This window comes from Mixophyes fleayi, chromosome 8, assembly GCF_038048845.1.
Source record: "Mixophyes fleayi isolate aMixFle1 chromosome 8, aMixFle1.hap1, whole genome shotgun sequence".
NCBI lineage: Eukaryota > Metazoa > Chordata > Amphibia > Anura > Limnodynastidae > Mixophyes > Mixophyes fleayi.
In genome coordinates, this window is record NC_134409.1 from 66,324,625 (window position 1) to 66,341,408 (window position 16,784).

The 16,784-nt window shown below is 41.5% G+C and overlaps 1 protein-coding gene across 1 annotated transcript in view; it reads left to right on the top strand.

Moving 5' to 3' along the window:
• Window positions 1–16,784, top strand: part of EDEM3 (ER degradation enhancing alpha-mannosidase like protein 3) — a 65,840-nt gene that overhangs the window by 28,252 nt on the left and 20,804 nt on the right. The window contains exons 8-11 of the mRNA XM_075182665.1: window positions 1,507–1,612; window positions 2,201–2,298; window positions 11,397–11,522; window positions 12,315–12,398. Coding sequence (XP_075038766.1) covers window positions 1,507–1,612; window positions 2,201–2,298; window positions 11,397–11,522; window positions 12,315–12,398 — 414 coding nt within the window. The remainder of the gene's footprint in view (window positions 1–1,506; window positions 1,613–2,200; window positions 2,299–11,396; window positions 11,523–12,314; window positions 12,399–16,784) is intronic.

Genomic DNA, 16,784 nt, shown 5'->3' on the forward strand with positions numbered 1-16,784 from the left:
TAGTGTGATGGTGACAAGGGGGCACAATGATAGAGATGGCTCCATGGCACGGTGTGATAAAGGAGAAACTGTTATGGAGAGCACAGTGGGATGAAGGGGCAGTGTGATACAGATGGTACCATTACATTTATGTTTTAATTTGTTTCAGTGAGTTTTATTTCAATAACCAATTAATTTTTTTATACAGCTAGCATGTGATAGCTGCATTTAAAGTACTTTGATTCTATGGAGGCTTATTACATAAAGATCCTTACAAAGCCAGACCAAGAATAATGGAGAGGGAGGTGGTTTCAGTGCGGTCTAGAACTTGTAAAGTGCTAGCCACGCCCCCACAGTAGGTTGACCACACCCACCCGACAATTGACACTCCCACTTAGATGGGGGGCGCCGGTTCCCTGTCTCGCCCAGGGCACTAAAATGGCTAGTTACGGCACTGAATATGCCTCTTAACATTCCCCAACTCCAAGATATTGAAAAGGGGGGTTCCCTGGACGCCAAGGTCAAAAACAAATATATGTTTTAACAGCAGTAATATAAATAGTCATGTATTATCAAATGATAAAATACAATCAGTGCACTGATATTACATAAAAGTAAACACAATTGCAAATAGCATATACATGTAGAGCTGTGAGTAAACAGGCTCAGGCAAGATCACGAAAACAATAAATTCTGTTTGTCAATCCAGTCCCAATCCAAGTAGGATGGCTAGATAACATGAATAGACAATGGACATAAGAATAATTGCTAGGTTGATAATGAATATAAAAAGCAACCGTGTTGTAACATATATACTCACATGTAACTGCAGTGAGTGTATATGCATATTAGGAATAGCTAGCCACTTCACAGCTGTTGTAGTCTAGTCTCCATATGGATAGTATAATGGTACAGTTAATGTGGCTGAATGTTCCACTGAGTACTTGCTGGTGACTGTTTCCTCCTCCTTGTCACCTGGAGACCATCTCTGGTTATAATCTGCCTTACAAGTTCTAAGCTCAACAACCTGGGCAGGAACCTGTGGGCAAGTTGGTAATTGCTGCTTACTTTTAGTGCCCTATGCATTTATTATAAAAAAAAAAAAAAAAAATGTTGCCCCTCTGCCACACCTGTTTGCCCAGGAGAGAGTATGTAATGTAGTTTATGTTATATTTTAGCTTTACTTGGCTTCAGTCAACTGTTACAATGCACTATGTTCTTTCCTGTGTCTTCTTCCTCCGTCCATCACATCTACACTGTCACGCAGGCACTGTTGATATATGTGGAATGCCAGCCCCAGGGAGGGAGTGGGTCAATCTTAGACTTAACTCAGAAGCTGAGTTGAGTAGTTTGCACACACAACAGGTGGTTTCTCATCCAAACAAAATAAAATGTAATCTGCCACATTGTCATGTTATCTGGAAACATTTCAGGTTATCGGAATGTTGTGGAGTAGTGTATAAAAAGGAAGATATGTAAGTTCACTTTGTTTAATTTTGATTGTTGCTGACTTTTCTGTCCAAATAGGAACATGCCCGAAAAGCGCTAGATTTTCTCTGGGAGAAGAGGCAACGTAGTAGTAACTTGGTCGGTGTAACAATAAATATTCATACAGGAGACTGGGTTCGCAAAGGTAAGTATAAAATTGTTTCATCATAAAAGGCAGATTTTAGTCGGCTGTGATTGTGTCATTAAAAAGCATTTTGTGATTTCAACATTATTACAATTTGAAGGGATCTCTAAAATGTATCCGTTATTAACTGATCATGCTCCTAGGGCACTCAATTTTCCTGTGAACAATTTTTATGTTTCACAATTCACACCATTGGTACATGGGAATGTCAGTAAACATTAAACTTTGGGGGTTGGATCATTAAATGTCAAGCCTGGAAAATGTTTTAGATTATTGAAAAGATTACAATATGAATGACCTCCACAAAATTATATCTTCCATATAACTCAGATCGTCTTCTCATTGACACATTTCATTTTTGATGCAACAATTTTAGGCCTTTATTTTCAATAGTGCTCATATTTTTTCTGAGGTTCACATTTATGCAATTCTTCCACTGTGCTTACATTAATAAAACTCTGTGTAAGTGACCTCTATTCTTGCCTTTTCAATTTGATAAATGGGTAGCATGTATAGACTGCCTAGCAGTAAGTATTCAGTTGTTTATTATTTTCCTGCATGTATGTATAAAATGTATTTTCTCTTAAGACAGCGGTGTGGGTGCAGGAATAGATTCATACTATGAATATTTACTGAAGGCCTACGTGCTGCTTGGTGATGACAGCTATTTGGAAAGATTTAATACAGTAGGTGGATGAAAGATTTTTAACCCTTTTAATATATTCTAGTAAATCAGTCAAAAGTCTGAATGATTAAGTCCATATATTTCATCTAATATACTTACTGTAATTGAATATGGAAACAAATTAAGATGTGGTAGACACACTTGCTCCAGTTGTACATCATTCAGCTGTTAAGTTTCCCTAGAGTAATTATGTTTAATAAATATTCCTTATGTTCAATGTTTCCAAAATCTTACATGTTCAATGAGAATGTATTAAAAGTATTTATAAAGAATCATTGTATCATCTTAGGCTGGTGTCGGATATGTTTTTTTTTTATTTTTACACCGCATAGAAAAGTCATATATCCTTGATGTTGCTGAAAATAAATGGTACTGAAATGTATGGGTAATCTCATGACACACAAAATGCTTGAACTCTGTTTGCAGCCAAATAGGAAAACCATAACTTGTAACGTAAAGGAGTCTCTGTACAGGCACAAATTGTCTTTAGGTACTCCCACACTCAACAGCCTTTTCTCGCAAAGCAATCGTATTGAATAACATCTTAAACTACTGCTATGTATGTGACACACAAAAGATAAATAATTCAGAAGAATGTTACTCAAACAAATTATCCAGAAATGATAATTGTAGAATGACCTTTCAATTAATTTCAGTATACAGTTGAAAAATTCCTTAATTAACCAACCTATAGCTGTATGTGTATTTTACAGTTGTATCCAAAAATGGAAGCGCCCCTTTTCATATTGACAGTTGTGCATCTTTTTGCACAATTACTATTTACTGGTTTTATTAGATCGAAAAAAAAACAAACCCTGTGAATGTAGCATATGAAAAAGTTTCTGCACACTTCCAGTTTATTTATTAACACTTCCTTGGAGTGGGGACCGAAAATGCAGTGGAGGTGTCTTTGCTGCCACCTACCTCCCCACACACTTTCACCACTGGACTCATCTGGAGGAGCCAGCCAGAGTCTCCGCAGACTGTGCCCGGCGTTTTTCTGCAAAGGCGGCAGGAGAGCAGCCATCTTCGCACCACATAACAGAGGAGCTGCGGTCTGGAAGTATAACCAGCACAGTACTGGTAGAGGGGGATTTAGCAAGCTGCAGTGGACATGGGGTACGCCTGCCTCTATTGTGGCGGTAGCCATTAATTTCCTTAGGGGACTGGGTGAGGTAGGGGTTACTATTTTTTCATGTAATCCTATGCTTAGGCACTAGATTGGTGGAAGGGGATGTTATTCTGGACAGCTTCCAATCCAGTTCTAGGCCCTGGGAGGGGGTGCTTTTTCCCTCTCCCTGAACTTCTGCCCTGGTGGTCTTTCACTCCTCATGTACAGACACCAGAACAGCAGCCATATTGGAGCTCCAGCACTCCTTCTTTTTCCTTAAATCTGTAAGGTACCCAGTCTTTGCAGTTTGTTTTTTGAGTGGTTAGTCCTTCAGACTGTTTGCGTTCTGTGGCTGTATTGCAGGCTCACTTTCTTTTCACGGATAGTGTGCTGCTTCTTTTTTTTTTTTTTTTTTTTTCTTTTGTGCTTATCCTATCTGTGTATATTATGTCAGAGGGAGGGTTAAGGCTGTCATGACTCTCTGATGAAGTTTACCTGTGCCAGACAAAGTGCTATTTTGACTTTAGCACAGCCTGGTCCCGAATCTGGAGAACCTGCCAGGATTAGGTCATTAGCTGACTCTGTGGCATAAATTGCCTGCTTACTCTGACAAATCCCATTTCAGTTTCGCTAGGCCAGGGTCCTGCAGTATCTGTGGAACTGGCTAGGGTCAGAGGTCTAGAGGCTTTCTGTACAAGTTCTGGATTCGGTTTCCCCCTCTTTAGAGAGGATGTTGGAATCCACTACGCTGTCTTCCTCATGTAAGCACAGGCTGGTGGTGGCGCCCCAGCTGGGAAGTAAGTTGGATTCTGACTCCTCTTCCCAGGCAGAGAGTGAAGTGGTTGTTGAGTCAGACATGGAGGACTTGTCTTTTGCATTGTAAGTTCGCTTTGACAGTCAGGTTGGGGAGGAATTATTACAGGCTATTAACCAGGTGTTAGGAACTGTCGCCTTTGGAATGACTTGATATGATAGATCTCTTTTGGGTATTGATTCAAATGATTCTTTTTCACAGGCATCACCACAACTCTGAAAAAGCGTCTGGCTTTGTGAGAGGCCATCCACTCCTTGATTCCGGTCCCTGAAAATTGGAGGTTTGGTGTGTTTTTTTCTCTTGTGTATTTTTTTTACCTGTATCTGGTTCCAAGGCCTGACCATTTGTTCAGACTGATACTGAACCTCTAATCTTTGAACACCCAGCTGCAGGTGCCCACTTTGAACATGGTGTCCTTGAGATCCTGTAATTCGCAGCATGGAACAGGGCAAAGTCATGGTGTCTCTGGACATCAGGGACGCATATTTGCATATTTCCATCTGGGAGGGCCATCAGTCCCTTCTGTAGTTTGCTGTTCAATTGGACCATTACCAGTTCTGGACTCTTTTGTTTTGGTTTGGCTTTGATTCCACCGCTCTTCACCGAGGTCAAGGCAGCAGTCATGGCTGCATTGTTACAGACAAAGGGAGTTACGATCAGCCCTTACCTGGATGATCTTAAGGCAGAGTTGCCATCCGTTCTTCTGTCCCATATCCAGGTGACTGTGCAGACTCTGGAGTCCCACAGTTGGATCCTCAATTTCAGGATGTCCAAATTGACGCTGTCCCAAGGGATGATTTTTTTTTTTTTTTTTTTGGAGGGGTTCCGGGGGGCTTCTTTCTACGCCCGCAAATGGCTGGGTGTTCTTTCTATTGAACAAGAGTCTGGCCTTACGGAAGATGGTAAGGTGACCCTTGACTGTTAGTCAGACTTCTGTACACTTCTGCATGAAGGTTCTGGGTAACTCCTCTCGAAGTGGAACCTTTCCAGTCAGGTGTTTAGTCTTTCCCCTCGGGTGCGTCAGTTGCTCCTTTGGTGGCTGTGGACTGACCATCTCTGCAGGGATCACCTATTTTCAATTGGGCTTTGGTGATGATGGATGCAAGCCTTCGGGGTTTGGGTACTTTCTGATTTCATGCCTGCTTTCAGGGTCTTTGGAATGCGGAAGAATCCAAGCTTCCAATCAGTGTGTTAGAACTACAACCAATGTTTCGCGTTCTAGTCCGTGCAAAACCTTTTGCTCCATTGCAGGGCAGTGAAATACAGTTGGACAATGCCACGAGGGTGGCATACCTCAATCACCAGGACGGCAACAGCAGTCCTCTAGTCATGATAGAAGCGCAGGATCTTTTAGTGGGCTGAAACTAGTGTTCGGGCCATCTTGACTGATTTTTTTCATCCCAGGGGTGGAAAATTGGGAGGCTGGCCTTCTGAGCTGGCAGACTCTTCACTTTGGTAAATGGTCTCCATCATCCAAAGGTGTTTTGTGAGTTGTTGAAACACAAAGTCGAGTTCTTCTGCTCCAGGGCAAGAGATGATCTTGGTAAACTGTTCCCTGGCGATATACCTGTCCGCTCTGGTTGTTATGCTTCCGAGGGTCTTGAAAATGAAGAGAGAAGGTCTTCCAGTCATTCTGATGGCACCAGATTACCCTCAGAGGGGTGTCCCAGTTTCACATTATTCATGATACTGCCATCCCTGCCCTGACTAAATGTCTGTTTTCAGAGGATGAGGTTTCTCTTCGTTCTCTGGATGTGGTCAGAGTTTTGCGTACATACGTGTGTAAGACCCAAGATGGGAGCAAGACTGAGCATATTTTGTCCTCTACAATGTGCACAGGAGGGGTTGGCCAGCCTCTGTGTTGACTGTTGCTTGGTGGCTTATATCTGTAATTTATGAGGATTATGGTGGCACAGGGCAGTCTGCTCTGGAAAATCTTCGCTTACTCCTCAAGATCAGTGAGTGGTTCCTGTTGGGCACGTCATGGTGCCTTGACTGCACCTGTGTTGGGCAGCAACTGGTTCCTCGGTTATAACTTTTCCTCTGTTCTACTGGTTTCATGTGCTTGCATTCAAGAATGCCCATTTTGGTAGTAGGGTGGTTTGTGCTGTTTATTCCGAGCACTCCCTCTCGTGATAGGGACTTTGGGACATCCATAATATTCCCGGTTTCTCCCCCCATTGGATGCGGGAGAAAATAGGATTTTTATACTTGCATAAAACCATTGGGGGGCACCGGGCGCCCACCCTTGATACTCTCGTTTCTCTTTTGTGTGGTGTGTGTTTTCTGTTCAAGGTTGGTTATGGAGGGTTTTTTTTTCCTCTTTTTCTGTTTTTGTTCCTCTTTGATTTGTGTCCTTTTCTGCGGACCTTGGTTAAACTTAAACTAAGGCTTAACAGGAGAGGGGAAGGAGCTAGCATCAAATCTTAAGTTCTTAAAGTACCCTCGTGCCTGAACCTTCTAAACTATACCCCAATGGTCCTGGTGTCCCACAATGGTCTTAAGATTTATGCAAGTATAAAATTCCTATTATTCCTGCAAAGGACATGCAGAAAAGTTACACACTAGAGTAGCACACGTGCATGGAAGTTGTCCAAGATGAACCTTTCCTGCAACCTCATTACAAAAGTCAACGTCTGCGGTATGCAAACAATACTTCCAAATAACAATAATTCCAAAACTTTTTCTAAATAATCAGATGAAATCTCCTTCAGTCTCCTCTTGCTTTGCCATGTCCTCATTTCCCCCTCATCTCTGAGATGGAGTCCATCATGCCCTTCTTTCAGCTCCACCTGCCCCCTCAACCCTTTCCTCTTTCACCTTCTCCACTCCCTCTCACCTGACAAACCACCCTGCCCTTTTTAAACACTCATTCTCAAAAAAAATAAAAATTAACTCTGTTGAACTTGACTTTATCTCCAATTGCAGCCTGATCTTTCTCCTCCCCTTTGCCTCAAAGATATTCTAGAGCAGTGTTGGCTAACCTGTGACACTCCAGGTGTTGTGGAACTACAAGTCCCAGCATACCTTTCCAGCAATAAGCTGCTATATATTGGCAAAGCATGCTGGGACTTGTATTTTCACAACACCTGGAGTGTCACAGGTTAACCAACACTATTCTAGAGGCTTTTCAATAGATATCTTACCAACTTCCTCTCACTTCCTACTCAACCTGCTTCAATCTGACTTTCATGACTTCCACTTTACTGATCTCCCCTACTAAGGTCACTACTGATCTTCTCACTGCTGCCAAATCCTTTCTCCCTTTTCATTCCTATGGACCTTACCGTGGCTTCCGACACTGTGGACCACCTCTCTTCCTGCAACTCATTCTCTCTATTGGAACTGTGACACCTTCCTCTCCTGGTTTATCTCCTAACTTTCCAACAGCTTTCTTTATCTCCCCTCCTCTTCTATCTGTCGGCATCTCCTTGATCAACTTTTCAGCTCAGACCTCTCTTCTTCCCTTCTGTCTTGGATCTCCTGTTGTCTGCTATTTCTTCTTGGATGTCACAGGGCTTTCTAAAACCTGTCCAAAAGGGAACCCCTTCTCTCATCTCCCTATAAGTTTACAACATTACCCTTTCCTCTGCTCTTCAAGCTTGGGTGTCATCCCTGACGACTCCCTCTCTTACAGTCCCCCACATGCAGTCCCTCTCCCAATCCTGCCACTTCCACCCTCGCAGCATCTCCAGGATCCTTTCTTGCCTTAGACACAACCAAAATTCTCATTCACTCTCTTATTATCTCTTGCCTTGACTATAGCAACCTTTTTTTCTACACCCTCCCTCACCCATCTCTCCCCACTTCAAACTGTCCTCAACGCTACTGCACAACTTTTTTTCCTTTCTTCACTCAACCACAAAAGATACATTTGGAGAAAAAACAGTGAAAGATTTCAAATAAACACATTGCCGAACATTAAGCATCAAAGTTTATATATTGTGTTTTGTGGCAGTCTAGGGCACAAGTAATATTGCGCAGTTGAAAAGAACGGATTCAACAAGCAAGACAGTGATCCAAAACATACCACAAAATATACAATGAATTACCTACAGAAACAAAAGATTGTTTATGAAATTATGCTTGTGAAATGTTCACAATCCCAAGACGCGAATATTGTTGAAAATCTATGGGCATATGTCAAATATACAGTGCATGCATGAAGACCTAAATTATATCTGCGCTAGAAGATTTCTGTAAGGAAGAGCGTGGGGTATGGGATCCTAAAGCCAGGCTAGCAAGTCTGAACTGGAAACATTTGGAAGCTGTAAGAAAAGGCACATTTAAGTTTGTGTCCTGCAGAGGCTTTGACCTAATTTTTGAGTGAAAATTTTTAACAAATATGCAATTTGTCTAGGGGTTAAAATTGCAGCAGTAGAGTTGGGATGGGAAATTGTAAGGAGGACCAAGCCACAGTCCCCTGCCCTCCAGTTTTTGACAGAGGCTGTAAGGGCAAAGGATGAGCTCCAGAATGTACAGCTTTATGTAGCTCTGGCACTTGGGAGGAGCACATTAGTTTAAAAAAATACATCAGTAAGTAGTACAGCTGTAAGGCCTCTACAAATAAAAATACTGTGCTTTGCTGTGTCAGAGTAAAAAAATTGCACTTTAAAATGCCCCAAGCACTGTAAGCAGCAGGAAAATGCTTATTCCAAAAAGCAAGTGGGATACCTTCCATAAGCATGCACCATAGGCAGATCTGGATTAAGGCTCTGGGGGACCCTGGGTACTTGCGATAGGGTAGGTCCTATGATGTAATATGGCTATCAATTTAAACATATTTTAGGCTTAATACACATGCAGTACTGTGTGCACTACTATTAGGTGCACGCAGCTCTGCCATCACAAGCAGTTCAGTGTGAAGCGGGACATACCTCCCAACTGCCCTTGCAGTCGGACCAAATTCTGACTAAGAGAGACGGTCACCCATATTTTGGGCTACCCCACCAGATCAGGACCGTTGACTGTCCTGCTCTATCCTACCTGTTCTTGTCACTTTCACCTCCTGTGGCTGCTGGTGTCTGTAGCTCAGTTGCTGCTTGCCTGGATCCTGGCATGTTGTTACCCTGTTTGGTAATAAAAAAAAAACAAAAAAACTCCAGCCAGCCCCAGTGTTAAATCAATAGCACCCATGTTTAATAATTTTGGCCTCCCTCCAGTCCCAACGTTAAAACAATAGTATTCACATTTGATAAATAGATATATTTCCCTCCAAGTGGGTTGTGTACCTTAATCCGATGTAGAGAATCCAGACACCGCATACCCAGACACGATTACACCAATGGTGTCTTCCCCGTCAGATTCTTAACAGCAACTGCTTGTGATACATATCCAGGCGGCCTAGATTGACATCTCTTTGATGGGAGACTATTAATGTTGCTGTCATGGTGTTAATTTAAGGAGGCGATTGCTCTACAATCTGCAAGCCTTTGTAAAGCACATTGTACAGCTGGTCGCTTCCTTAAATTAACACCTTAAACGCAAGATTAATACAGTCGCTCATGAAAGAGAGACTTCATTCTAGGCGCCCAGCATGTTCATTCATCAAATTCCTTAGAAGTGTGTATTACAAGTAGTCGCTGTCAAGCGTCTGTCGGGGAACACCACTGGTGTGATCGTGTCTGGGTATGCGGTGTCGGGTTTTTCTGCTTCGATGTAAAGACTACCACAGCTCCAACTAGCTCCAGCAATAAATCGGTGGCATTTACATTTAATAAATGTAACCACAACCATCCTCGGCATTAGATAATTCTTATTGTGGCAACGCGATGGCTAAGTGGTTAGCACTTCTGCCTCACAACGCTCGGGTCATGAGTTTGTGTGTGTGTGTTAGGGAACTTAGACTGTAAGCTCCAGTGGATCAGGGAGTGATGTGGGTTCTCCTGTACAGTGTTGCAGAATTGGTTGCGTTATATAAATAAATGGTGATGATGATATTCACATTTAATAAATAGCAATCCCCACATTCAATGAATAGCCACAAACCACCCCATTATTAAATTAATGGTCCCGTCTCCTTACCTTAATAGGGCCAACTATTAAATTATTTGCACCCACCATTAAATAATTAGCTCTGACCCACAGAGTAAATAAATTAGTTTCCCATCTAAATTACAATAGGACCCTGACCCCGGGAATAAATTATAGCATTTATGTTTAATAAATATATTTCCCACAGTCATTACTGCAATTAAATATTTCCTATTCACATTTAATAAATATACATCATTCTCCCCAAACAGCCCCAAAACCATCCAAGCATTAATGTAAATATCCCATCTTAAATGAAGAGGCTTCACTATTAAATTAAATAGCCCCACCAAGAAATTTAACTTGCTGACGATCACCCTAGAAATAAATGAGCTCCCATTAATTTAATAGCCTACCTCCCACTATAATGCTGTGTTCTGAATTACCCCTGATACTAGTCTTAGTGTACTGAAGTAAAACAAAGAAAAAATGCACCCACTTCTGTTAATGTCGGAAACTGGATGTTGACAATCTACATAATAAAATAAATTCGCAGATTTTTGATAGCTTCAGTTGTTTAAGGGGGTGAACTAAACTATCCCAGTATAAAAATGTTTTGCGAATTTTGGCCATGTCCAAGGATGGCTACTTAAGTTTAATCAAGCATTATTAAGATTATTGTACTCGTATATAAAGTTGTAAAGGATTTAATGACTCTTTTTGTATTTGAAATGTAAATTTGTTTATAGCCAGACATTTGTATATGTATGTATGCTTAATGTAGTCCATCTAATCACTTTCCTGTTCCTTTTTAAGAACAGGCTTTTACTACTTATGCAAAGGCTAAAAATGTATTGCTGTCTGATTTGATGGTGTTTATTTTATTTATTTGTCCTGCCAGCACCCCTCTATACAAAATAATATGATGTTAACTGATAATTCTGTTTCTACATGTTTGTAGGGGTTGTTTTTTTTAAATTATTATTATTATTATTATTATTATTATTATTATTATTATTATTATTCCAGTGACTCGTGACCTCTGGCACTGCCGATCTTTATGAATTATCTCCTGATGCTCAGCCAGTGTCTGAAGCTATTTGAGTTTAGGAGAAGATGTCTAGCAATAAAGTGTAAATGGCATCTGATCAATTGCTATAGCTGTGTGTTAACACTATACATTTGCTCTCTCAATATTTAGCATTATGATGCCATCATGCGGTATATCAGTCAGCCACCACTCCTACTCGATGTTCATATACACAAACCAATGCTCACTGCCCGGACGTGGATGGATTCACTGCTTGCGTTTTTCCCTGGTCTTCAGGTATGAATTTACACATAAGGAAGTATCAATGTAAAATCAATTTCCTGCTTTACTATTCCAGTGATTTATAATAAAAGTACACACTTTACTTTATAGGTGACATATTAATTTATATTTGAAGGACTAATATGAAATTGATATATGTAGAGTATTGGTATTTAGGGAGAATTGGCACTGTTGCATTGATTAGGTATTTTATTACCTTATACACATGATCAAGCACTTGGATTTTTTGGTAGTCCAAATATAAGTGCATAGTTTTTTTTTTTTTCCCCCTCCATATGTTAAACTAAAGCATAATAATGTTGAGTCCTTCAAATAAATCCGTTTCAGCGAGTCCAGCAATAAAAAAACAAAAACCTTCTAAAAGTGTAGAGTGTCCAATTGTCATACAATATAGTTGTGTTAAAAGTCTATGGTTAATGTATGATATTATGAACTCCATTATAATGTGAACATAGTAGTATGGCTTACTATATGGGTTTCTAAATTCCTCAATGCGAAGTCTCTGATTCATCCATCTGAATACAGGTTTTAGAACAAATAGTTTGAGATGACAATACAACACTGTGATTCATCTATTGAAAAGATAATTTGTTAATGTCAATATTACTAAAGCTTATATTGGCTTAATTGGTTTTTATAAGCAAAATACTCCTAGCCTCTCCAATTAATACAGCTATAATATTTGACATCTTAAGCACATTTGTTTCTTCAAGAAGTTTACTGTGACTGACTTCATACAGTGGTATTTCAGCCATTTTAACTTGATGCCTCATACTTTTGTGCTAGGTCTTGAAAGGAGACATTAGACCTGCTATAGAAACTCATGAAATGTTGTATCAAGTCATAAAAAAACACAATTTCCTGCCAGAGGTAAGTTATATATGTACTTGTGTGTGCATGTTATGTTAAAAATGTTATCAGCTATAGAGAGCTAGGATAATAAAACAATGTACGCAAGCACCGTTCAAACTCCTGGCCAGTTAATTATAGTGATGGGTATCCTCCGTACAAAATATATGCAATAAGGTTTCAAAAGTTTTATTTTCACTTGCTGAAATAAACTATTTACTGGAAATGACATTAATTATGTCAGCATACATAGAACTTTAATATGCTAAACATATGCATTAGGATGGGTCCAGTGTGTTAGTAGATTAGACAATGGTCAATTCTCTTCTTGGAAGCAGAGGACACACTTGTGTTATCGATCTATTAAATAAAACGATGGCAGACTCTCTTGTAGTCTCAGCATGGACCTGATTTGAGTGACCATAAACCAAGCCCTACACCTTGGTTCACTAATATGCTATTTATTATATTTCTCTTATTTGTAAAGTGCCAACTTATTACGCAGTGCTGTAAATTGAGGGAATCATGCCACAACCAAATGACATACAATATCATGAAACCGAAGGTAAAAATGACAAGCTCCTTAAGCAAGCTTAAAATATAGGTGTTGTGTGAGATCTCTTAAATATTCCATTTGAAAATGCATTCTCATCGTATCAGCCAAAAAAATGGGGACACACGTTTAGAATAATTTAGGTTAAATGGATTGTGACCACACAGGAAGCGCACTTTCAATATGGCAGACTAGACCAGACTTTTCTTTCCCAATAAATTTGTTTTTAAGTGACTGACTTTATAGTGCAAAAATTGATCGCTTTTCAGAGGACCGATTTGGAGGGCTCTACGAGCAACTTCATAAATTTTAGTGATTGTATTAGACCGTTTTAGACTTTGTTGTCTACAAGGTAATAAATATACATTAGATGAAGCCTAGAGAATGTAGAGCCCAAGTTTCTTCAGAGTTGCTGCCATCTGTTGTACCTATCTCCAGCAATATTAAAAGGACACTATCACTATAATAAAATGCACACATTTTGCTATAATAGACAATTTTGTGATTCTTTTTTTCCCTCTAGTTAACTTAATTGGTACAGCACCTGATGTTTACCACAGTTTAATTAGGCAGCTCCTGAACACAACAATATGCACATTCAGGGTCTGACAGTTCTAGTCAGCGACAGATTAACACCCCATTGGACCATAAGCAACATAACTTTTTGATTTGATACCCTATCCTTCTCCATTCAAAAAAAAATCAAAACATAAAAACTAGTTAGGATAATCGAACCCAACAAAACTACTCCTTTTACTTTTAAATGTCCCTTCCCTGATGCCCCATCTTTAGGTTTGGAGAAGGGGTAGACAGGGCTGAAAGTGTTTGGCGTGGTGTAATTTTTTTGTGTGTCTGGGGGTTGCATACATTTAGTGTGATATTTTATTAATTACTGAACAAGCAAAACGTGTCCGTACCTTCTCTTTTTACCTTCTATACAACCCATGGAAACACTACTAACTGAGGGGCCAGGTAAATTAGATGAGTGTTCCATGGAACAAACCTAGTGGTCCAGTAAAAATGTCTGCAGATCCTTTGTGCTTAAGCAGAATCTCTCCACCTTGTGATTTAACCAAGCCATCATGTTGACATTTGGCTGACTCATTTCTCCACAAACTGCTGAAATGCCTGAGGGCTTAGAGACCGTTTTACGGAATTTAGGGCATGCTCGCTGAGAAAAACTCCCCAGTTTTTCCACCCCTAGTGTACTGCTGAGAAAGCTGGAACATTTTGTTCCGCCCAAAGCATTATCTTGCTGCATAGCAAGGCAGCTCTTAGTGCCTCCCTAAAGTATGCCACTGCCATGGCACTGCCTGGCTGAATTTGTATGGCCTTTTCCTCGCAATAGAAGATGTCCTCCTAGCTTACAGCCTTTAGCACCACTCTCAGTTGTACATTTATCAGGAGCATGGACTCCACCTTAGTCCAAATGCCCTGAAATCCACACTAAAGGGTGACGGCTGCCCCAACTCCAAAGGCTGGCTTCCACCCTCCCAATTGTCCAGTCTCAAACGGGGGCAAAGGTTGGACCCCTGTTGAGGTTGTGTGCCGTTGGTGTGACTGACATGCCCTTGAGTACAGTCAGATGAACTGACAGGTCAAGTGATGGTGTGACTTGTTCCATTTCATTAGGAGCACAATATGTAATGCCCTAGAGTGTAACAATGCCAATGGCACTTCCTCTATGGTCAACACCTTCATGTAACACAGAATAGACTTCTGTTTGAGATGACATTAGAAATTTTACTAGTCTCTGTAATGAGAGTATCTTGTCTTCTGAGAACACCTTCTGTTGGGAAGGCTGTTTGGCAGGGGACATCAGGAGATCTTTGATATATCCCTGATCTACAATTCCTCTCACCTAGACATCTGAAGTGAAACTGAAACATTGACCCAGAAGATAAGTAGACTAGCTTCCCCCACAGGTGCTCCAGGGTGGGCCGATTGCCCGTCATGTTGAGGTTGGTTCCTTACCTGGCCAAGCCTGGTTCCCCCTCTATGAGGAGCAAAGTATTGCCTTCTGGAGATTGGGTTCCTTGCTTTTCTTGAGGTCCCCCTAGGATTTGGAGCATTATCAGGCAGAAAGGAATGTTATCCAGCTCTGGACCAAAGAGATTACCTGAAAAGACTTTTGAGTCCTCTAAAATGCTGCTTCCCTTTTCCAGGCTTTATCCCCGAATGTGTACAGTGTGTAGAGACCACTGAAGCAGAAATCCTAGCCCCAATTAGTCCAGCATCAATAGCCACATCCTCCATATATTTGGACACCTCATGGATGTCCTCAACCAAAATCTGCACTTTCGTCCTGCATCTTCATGACTGCAAGTCTTCCAAAAGCTGCTCCGGCCACTTCTAAGGGAGTCCACAGTCACAACATATATGGACTTAAGAATGGCCTCGCATTTTCTGTCCATGCCATCTCTAAATGCCACTGCATTGGGAATTGGAAAAGTGGTTTTGGACAAGTACGCAGTGGGAGGGGGGGGGTTTACAATTTTGAGGAGGGACTACCATTTCTCTTTCATCCTTCTGGGGGACACTGCTACCATGGGGCTGTAGTGGGGAGTGAATATGTCCGGGCAGGGGGGGAGAGAGTGTGCACTTTCCTTCCAGTAAATGTACCAAAGTCTCTGGTACTCAGGTTCAGTTCCAGTCGCAAGCCCTTTTGAGGGAACTTGTGCAGTAGAGGTCAGGCGAGCAGGGGCAGATCCTTTGGCTCCAGAGGGCATTTGCAAAAAAGGTCGTCTTCCTCTTCCTCATTAAGGCATGCTGCTCCCTAGCTGCAGGATAAACCTGCAGCCTAATTCACATCCTCCTCTCCTCGCGGCCGTGGGAGAGGGAGGGCATCTGCAGTTATTTAGGGAACAGTGGATAGTGTCCTCCCCAGATCAATGGATTCAGGGGATTATGACAAGGCGCTGCATGATCAGGCTAGTGGGTCAGGCCCCGAGCCTGTTCTTTCCCACCTCCTCACCCATAAGGAGACAAGCGATGTTAGATTGCGTCGCTTCTCTTTCCGCAGTGGTCATCTTTGCAGTTCCGGAAGTGCAAAGATGCCAGGTATCCTGCTCAAACCTATTCTTGGTCTCAATCTAAAGTCCCTAAATTTACACCTGCGGGTGGAAAGATTTCACATGGAATCTCTTCGGTCTGTAATAAATGGCCTGAAACCGGAAGAATTCTTGGCGTCCTTAGATATTCGGGATGCCTACTTGCAAAGTCCAATATGGAAGGGACATCAGTCCCTACTTCGTTTCACGATAGGAGCCTCCTAGTACAAGTTTGGGGAGCTCCCATTTGGTCTCTAGTCAGCGCCAAGAGTTTTCACAAAGGTCATGTCAATGATGGCCAATTGTCTTTGTTCCAGGTGGGTCAGAATTGTGCCCGATGTGGACAATCTTCTCTTCAAGGCGGGATCCGGTCAACTCTTTAGTCAACATCTGGATCTCGTAATCAGGGTGTTAGTCTCACGGATGAATCGTAAATCTAAACAAGTCCCAGTTAATCCCTTGCCAAAGGATGACATTCTTGGTTCTCATCCTGGACACCAGAGAACAGAAGGTGTTCCTTCCAGGGGACAAAGCCCGATCCATTCAGATCTTGACGACCCGGGTCTTGTCTCAACGCAGTCCCTCCATGCTCCTATGCATGAAGCTCCAAGGGAAGATGATCTCGACATTCGAGACTATCCCTTATGGAAGATTCCACTCCAGACGCTTTCAGTGGGATCTTTATCGAAGTGGTCAGGGTCTCGCCTCAGATTGGACTCCTAGCCAGTCCATCTGTCTCAGGAGACCCAGTCATCCCTTCACTGGTGGAGAATTTAGGACCATTTGATTGTCGGTAAGTCGTTT